This window comes from Aulonocara sp. 'chitande type north' Nkhata Bay, linkage group LG18, assembly GCF_057382095.1.
Source record: "Aulonocara sp. 'chitande type north' Nkhata Bay isolate Kocher_YH1m ecotype deep benthic linkage group LG18, A_spYH_male_GT1.1, whole genome shotgun sequence".
Taxonomy (NCBI): Eukaryota; Metazoa; Chordata; class Actinopteri; order Cichliformes; family Cichlidae; genus Aulonocara; species Aulonocara sp. 'chitande type north' Nkhata Bay.
In genome coordinates this window covers 25724418-25732727 of record NC_141361.1, presented here as the reverse complement: position 1 = coordinate 25732727, position 8310 = coordinate 25724418, and the positions used below count along the sequence as shown (strand labels likewise).

General features: G+C 39.6%; 1 protein-coding gene across 1 annotated transcript; it reads right to left on the bottom strand.

Annotated features, from left to right (window-relative positions):
• Positions 1–11: 11 nt before the first annotated feature.
• gtf2b (general transcription factor IIB) lies at positions 12–8086 on the bottom strand. Its single transcript, XM_086273485.1, has 7 exons — positions 7972–8086; positions 4665–4777; positions 3288–3421; positions 2307–2453; positions 1580–1709; positions 1001–1282; positions 12–542 (listed from the first exon to the last, which is right to left on the bottom strand). The coding sequence occupies exons 1-7, from the start codon at positions 7986–7988 to the stop codon at positions 409–411; spliced, it is 957 nt and encodes a 318-aa protein (XP_086129611.1). The 5' UTR covers positions 7989–8086; the 3' UTR covers positions 12–408.
• Positions 8087–8310: the final 224 nt, after the last annotated feature.

Genomic DNA, 8310 nt, shown 5'->3' with positions numbered 1-8310 from the left:
CAAACACTGACCTGGTTTAAAGAGAAATTTTATTTTTAGTTAAATTACCCAGAACAATTCAAACACTAACAAAATAGAAACTGGTAATTTTCTACAAAAAAAAGTTTGTGTACAGTAGGAAATCAGCCTAAAATTGCAAGTATCAGTTACACTTCCCACTTGGACATATATACATTGTACAGTATATACACTCAAATGAAATACTGCAAGTACAGTCTGCAAGCTGTTTATTTAAGTACTGGAATGTGTGTCCGTTGCACCTGTCAGACTTTGGTGTCGTCTAAGGCAGGACGAGAGAAATCTTCCAAAACCAACACTCATCATTTAAAAAAGAAAAAACAGCAATAATAATGGTGATGATCTTGTAGGTACAGCAGAAATTGTTGTGCTGTACGAGAGGAGTGTTCTTCACAGTTGGGGCAGTTTATCAACAGGTGTATCAAATTTGAAGTCTGGGGGGAAAAGCTCTGCAGCCCGTGGGTAGATGAGTCGATACGACTGTCTGATCGTCACATCTGCAACACCAGCGATGTCTCCAATTTCTGTGGAAGAGCATGACAGACAATTCAGCCATTACTAGAAGTATATGCGGAATGACGCCAGTGCATTTTTCTTAACAGCTTTCTTGACAGTAAATAGAGCTTTAACACTCCTGACGTTTTTAAAGCGGTTAAAAGTTCTAACTTTGAACAGAAACGAGCATTGCATATATGATGAAAAAAAGAGGGGCTTTTGTGACAGACTGCTAGGAAAGAAACAACTTAAAACTATTTCTTTCTCCAAAATGGTACAAGGTCTGGACTGAAGAGAAGTAAAAAAGCAGCCAATGCCCAAAAAACCTTTGAAAGGCCTTCAGAAAGTCTGGAGACCTATTGCTCAAGACCTCACAAGAAAGTCTTTCTCCTTGGAAGCAAAATATAAGGAAACGAGGCGTGGATCAAGACTTAAAAATGGCGTGAAAAGTCTACCTGTTGTCTAACTCCAGTCCATAACCTCTTACCTTTCTGGGTCTTCTTCTCTGCTGAAGCTTGGGAAGCCATGTAGATGGCAGCTGCAGCTACAGAGATGGGGCTCCTGCCAGGCACCAAGTCGAGCTCCACGGCCTTCCTGGCGATGAAGGTGGCTGCCATTTGCACCTGTTTGGGTAAGCCGAGGTTGGAGCAGAAGCGGGACATGAAGTCCCCGGTGGTGATGAGGTCTACGCTGGTCTCCAGTGCCTTCAGGATCAGCTTGAAGCACCTACCGATCTCTTTCTTTGAGATCCGGGACACAGCGCAGATCTCTGCAGAGGAAAGGAGATTTTTAGGGGTGGTTGGATGGACTGCAATTACTTTTTTTTTTAAGGTTTTATCCTTAAGCACATCCTACACTTCTGCCTCCTGACTACTCCTGTAAATAACATTTACTAATGGCAGCACATGAATAACAAACAGTCCTATGTTGGCTTATTCCATGAAAATGTGAGTGAATAAGTTCTTTATGTGAATACATTTTGTCCTGAACACAACAGAGTTATATATAATCATTTAAACAACGATAGTAAATTACTCAAAATCACACAAGACAAATTTATTCTGACCTTTAAAGGTTCGCGGCACACCCTCCTGTCTGCAGGCGATGTAGAGACAGGCTGACGCGATGGCATCATTGGCTCGGCCCTTCAGGCTCTTCTGTTCATAAACCTGCTTAAATAAGTTGTTTGTTCTGTCCTGAGGGGAAAAAACATTATTTACACTTTAATTTCAGTGTCATGGATTTTATGCTTCTGTTGGAATTTAACTGCATGTTAACAGTGTGATGTTTGTCTTTACATGACCTTAAAACAGGGAAGTCATTTCGTTTCAGTTTAACAAAGTTGCTGAGCCCTATGTTTGTGGCTCTTTTATGACACTATTTTGCTTAATTTTGAATGAAAATGATATGATCGTGTCTGAATTAATGTTTAGGAACACGACCATAGCCCACGACCCTTTTGTTCCTCAAAATGAGAACATCCTCACAAGGAAAACTGCGTGACAGCTTCAGCTGAGACTTCAGTGTGAAAAACAACAAGAACTTTGATAAAAAGAACAAAGGAAACAAAAACAAAAGCAGTTTTTTGCACACAGCAGGATTTTTGTTTCTTGCTCCTCTCCATTAGCAGTCTGTTAACTTTTAACATCTCATTAGATTCACTTTCTATCTCACAGGCTGTCACCTGTTCACAACAATGACAAAAAGCAGATGGGCAACTTTCTCTGCTCTCAGTGAGACTGTTAGGCCACAGCAGAAAATATTTTTACAGGTCCTTATTTTTTGTTACTTACTACGATGTTCCTCGGCAGGTTGATGCGATCCGCCATGGTGCTGATCTCTTTGAAGGCGTTGAGCATGGCCCGGTCAGAGCTGCTCATGGTTCTCCTGTTCTGGTACTTCGAGTTCCCAAATTCATCAAAGCTGGCAGCTCCTGTTCCCTGTGGAGGTAAACGGTGCATGTTTACCAGTGAAATTATTTCATGTGAAACCACAGTAACGTCAAATAAATTACAGCTAAAAATTAAATTCACTCAATATTTTTGCACCCAAATTGAGCCAGTACACTTGACTTCTTCATTCAGCCACTAAAAGTAATTTTTCTGTTCAGCAATGTCAGTAAATAAGTAATTTGCAATCTAACAATAATGTGCTTTGCTATTTTTTTCTGCATTTGTTAAGTACTGTACATTCTGTTACAATGCTCTAATTCAATTTATGATGTCAAAATTAGGGGACATCCCCTAATATGGTCGTTCAGGCTCACAGGACAGCTAATCAGAAGAAATTTTGTGTAAAGGGGAAGAGCTAATGACATCCCGTGACATCATTTGTATGCGACACAAACGCCACAATACAGGTGGACGTCGAGGTGATGGTGTACCTGCTGCTCGGTCTGTGGCTTTTCCTCAGACTCGGGGACCACGGTACAGTTTCTGTGTAGCCGGGTTTAGCAGGGTTTCAAAAATATTGGTTTTGATTTTCCTGATGGAGATTCTTTCATGTCTCATCGAGTAATGCCGCTGACTAGCTATTCGTTGCCATACAGTCTGCTGACATCACATTTTTGGATCGCCTTGGATTGTCCCAGTCAAATAGGAACTAAAAAAGTACCTCCTACCAGGTACAATTATTTAGTCTCAGGAAAACCTTAAAAACCGTGTCTAGCTGTGCCAAGGCAACCCGAGCACATACTAATAGAAGAGCTACTCTGGCAGCCATCTTTAATAGGGTGAAAACAAAAGGTTGGCTTTTTATTTCAAACAGTGTCTCACCTTGCTGATCATGGTGGTTAAGTCTCCTCCATTGAGTAATGGGTTCTGGGCGTCTCCCACTCTGGATGGGTCCTTGAGGGCTTTCTCATTAGAAAACGTTCTCCACTCTGAGCCCACGTCGATTACACGATCACCTGAACATATGATTTGGATAACTGAATAAAGATTCATTTAATACAACATTTACTATTCAAACTACCAATAGATCAAGATCAAGTTCTTGAGCTGCAACATTTCACTGTATTACAGCTTGGACTGAACGAGGCGTTTCTGATGAAGCTCCAGCTTTTAAATTGTTGCTGATTATATAATTTTCTTTAAATGCTTAAGATTTAAAGTTTACTTTCAACTCGATTACCTAACACTCGCAACTTAATCTTCAGCTGCTTGTTTATCTGTTTTGAAGTCACATCCACTGCTCTGAAAAGGGTTACTCTCTGACAAATATAAATGACACTACAGAAGGTTTTCAGGGATTCACCAACACTCAAAAAGCTTTGATGGCTGCTGGTGTTCCTTGTGCCTGGTAATATTTCATCCCTCTGAAATAAGTCACCAGAAGATGGTGCAATAATATAAGCAAATTCACTCAAAGACATGCTCAGAATTTAAGTTTCAAACACGGCTGCTACTATGTCAGTCCTCCTCTATTGTCTTTCTTTGGCTCTTCCTCTACATGTTCTCCTACTACGCTCCATTACTACTACTGCGGTTTTGAATATGGCTCAATTATTTTACACCAAAAAGGAAAAGATAGGGGTGTGACATCAGCAATGAGGCAAACTGTCTGAACAAGGCCATTGCATTCTTCAAGTTATTATGACTGTCTCTTCCAGGAACTGTGTACTGGGGTTGAAGATTAGATTTGATATTTTAATCCTGTTTTTCTTGCCATCCATCAGTACTCCTAATATCTCGAGGCAAAGTGACATTCATCTCCTTAGAGGCTAACCAAAGCTATGGAAACGGGAACAGAGGGCACTTAAGCTTGCATTAAAGGGCGGCGGGCGTCTCTATTCTCTCGGCTAACCTGCTCTGTCCTGAAGGGGCTCATTAGAGGAGAGCTTGTTGCTCCCTAAAGCTTTGTCTAATAGCAAGCATCAAGCTTTTTGCCTCTTTAACTCTATCCACAAGACAAAACCTGTCATGTCACCTGACATCTATGGATAATTTTAAACAATATATTTAATTTACCTATACACTTTTGGAAAATGTGGCCTTGCATAGCTTGGAATTGAACTATGATGACAAAGCAAATGAGTTCAGGAAGATGTGTGCTGAAAAAAAAATTGTTCCGTTTAGTTGAGATAACAAGTACAGGAAACCAAATGCAGGATGTGTTCAGTGGAAGCTTGATCTAAAACCATGTATACTTGCCTACTACAAGGCCACATTCAGGGCAGATCATGTCCCCTGCTCTGTAGTCCTCCACCAGACAGGCATCAGGGTGGTTGGGACACTGAACTCTGGGAAGGGCCATAACACCTGGGCTGCAGAAACAAACAGATAAGAGGTCAAAAGCAAGAAAAGTTTAAAAACAAAGGCAAAGATGGGGAGGGGCAGAGAGAGAATTTGTGTTCAATTCATGACAGTAAACATAATTTTTACCCACAAAGTCAAATCTAAATGAAAAATAAAGATTCAAACGGCCAATTCACAAAAGACTACTCAGAGTAAAACATGGGAAAATAACACCAACTGTTCTGAGAGGGCAAATTTACATACATACAGACTATGTTACAGTCTAAATATACTTCACCTTTTCAGTTTCCTTTCCCTTTTTGTGTTTCAGAAGAAGTGCCTAACTGAATGTTCACCAACAACACATCTCCCAAAGCAAGTAACAGCATCAAAAACACAAAGATAGTAGCTAGCAACAGTACTTTAAACACAAGGCTGTTTTGGTGACAGGTTCATCTCACTGTTCTGATAATCTTTAAGACACACTAGTGTTCAAAGGTTTGAATTCAGTCATAAACCTAGTGTTTTTTGTTTTTTTAACTGTGTAACAAAACACAGGGCATGGAACAAGACATGGGAACAATACACACACAAAGTAATATACTGGTATAAACATTAATATGAGATTGTGTGTGCCGCATGGATGTTTACAGCTCTACTTGGTCTAAAAGCTGGGATTTACAAACATGATAAGAAATAGGGGGCCGGAGATGGCAGCGTAGAGGTCTGGCACGATCAAACTGACTTGTACACAAAATAACTTCAACCAGGACTCTGTGTGCTCCCCCAAAAAAGCTTGAACTGGTGATAAAGGACTATAAAAGAAAAAAACGAATGGCTCACAACAAGCATTAATCTGCTGGATGTTAGCAGAAATGCGGTGTAATGAAGAACAGGAAAAAAGATCTAGCAAAATTCAAACTACGCTTGACCAAAAGTTGAGCAATTTAGGTGATGCAGCAGAAATGCTGGTCAACAAGAACCACACAATGCGACAGAGTTAAAATAAACTGAAGATAAAAAGCCACCCACACTAAAATCCTCAACTTCCTACATCAAGAAATTAGTGACTGCTGTGGATGCTCAGGTTAAATCTGTCTCACTCTTTGATCACTGAAGAAATAGTGTCCTGTTGAGTTCCACTGTGTCACTCTTCATCCCTTTATCACGTATGGATTACTACAACTGTCCACATACCTAAGCAAAGCCTCCCAGAAACATCTGCAGGTTGTTTAAAACGCCTGTTCTGACTGAGTCTTCCAGCTATTCACATTTCACACTATTGTTAATTCGGTTGCACCGACTCCCCATTAACATCCACGTTAAGATCCTGAGTTTGATTTTTAGGGTTATGCATGAACAGGCACAATTGTACATCAGTGAACTTTTACATCCCTAGCAGGTTCCCTGAAATCATGTGATCAGGGCCTGTCGGCTGTGCATCATACAAGGCTGAGAACTAAATGAGAAACAATTCAGACTCTGGAACTCTCTCTCCCACTGAGCCTGAGATTGTTGAACTCTTTTTTTAAAAAAACAAAACAAAACAGCAGCTTAAAAGATTTTTAGGGCATTTCACACAATTATTTTACCCTGGTCTGACTCAGCTGATAAGTTTGCAAACTTGTAGCTCATCCCCGTGGTTTGGTTTGTTTTCACACAGAAAAATTCAAGTGAATGTCAAGCGAATAAAAAATGCGTCACAACAAATCATATGAGAATGTTCAGTCCGCTCACTGGCCAGATGTGTCTGGGGTGGATTCAACAAAAGTAAATACAGGAATAAGGTGCTGTGTGAGAAACCCGAGAATTTATGTTCATTTCAAGGTTAGTTGAAAGGAGATATCCTTGAGTTATATATATATATATATATATATATATAGTTATACATTCTTACTTAGTTTGGGCAATCTGTGAGAGTAGTGGGTGTTGTTCCTCGCCGCAATGACGAAAAGTAACAGAACAGTCAAGGAGTGGGAGGTTTCTGATTAAGGGTGGATGAAACAAATAAGGTATCCTTTTTATCCGTTTAATCAAGAGAAATCCACATCTCTTTGACAGATGCTTGTCAATACATGACCGCTGGTGGGTCAGTAACCACACAAGGTGTTATACACAAATGTACATTTCTGTCATTGGCAAATTAAACTGTAAGCCACTTTTTTAGATCATGGATGGTAGTCTCGTCATTGTTGGTGGATTTCTGATTTATATCACATTAGGGGTGGGTTTTGATTATCGATTTTCTGTGTTTTATCCTAAGTTACTTTGATACAAAGGCATCTGCTGTGATGCTTACACCTTTGATAAAGTCTCACAAGTGTCAGCTTTCTTTTTATAGGTATAAAAATATGGCTATGTACTGATAAATGATAAGAATTATAATATTTCTGACTGTGAGGCAAAATTTCACTGATTCAAATCGAATCCATTCGGGACCTTGTGAATCGGAATCGAATCGATTCTAGAAATCTGTGATGACACACAACCCTATAATACATACGTCCAATATTGAATTTGAAAAAAAACATCCATCGGTTCTTTACATTTTGCTAGGAAAACAGGAAATACTAAACAATATCAATCATTAAAAGAGTGGATGTGAAACTGTCAGTCAAATTAGCTCAATCAACTGCATTTTACTCCTTCATACGCACACCCTTACTGTGCCACTGATAGGAAAATCAATAACGTAAGAAACTTTAAATGCAAAAATTATTTGCTAAACTACAGTAATTGATTATACGTGCTTAAAGGAGGGTACGTCAAACCACTGTTGTGTAAAGGTAGACGGACTCCACGGGAAACTGCGTGTGTTTACAAATGATTCACAACTGCTCACTGAGTGGTAACGTCAACAACACATTAGCTTCAGTTTCAGCTACACACCATTGTAATACACGAAAAAAATTGAAATGGTGGACAAACAAGTCTACAATGCAAAGACGATAACGTGGCAAAAAGCAGGAGCATCAGCACCACATCGCTGTGCAACAAAAACACCGACTTCTGGTGACATCTAATGATTAGCTGCTAGCCAGCTAACTAGCTGTGCTAACAATTAGCACAATGAAACGAACAGCAATCGGTAAGCACAGCGACGTATATTGTTTTAGCTTTAGTAACCACGACGCACACCAGTATTTGTTCTTATGAATTAACATTCTTAGAACCATATGCAAAGAAAGTATAGGTATTACATTTACTCGGCTCTACCACTTACTGGCTTGTAGACGCCATGTCACTCCTCGTCTCAAATTCAAAGAAACAAACGAGTGCGGCACCTCTATTTATAACTTCTTCTGATCACGTGTCCATATGAGTACGGGAAGAGAAAAAGACCAAATTAAATACAGGTAGCCTTCGGTTTCTTTTACGTTGGGCTGTAAAAAATTCGTTACATAAATACGCAATATTTGTTTTGTTTTTAGGAGATTTTCATTTATTGTCAAGAATGACGTACCATTGTAACACCATTAATGGTTTAGCGAGCTAAGCGAGCCTAACGTTAGAGTTTTCTGTGACATGAACGTGTCTATTTATTTGGCTAATGACCAAACCG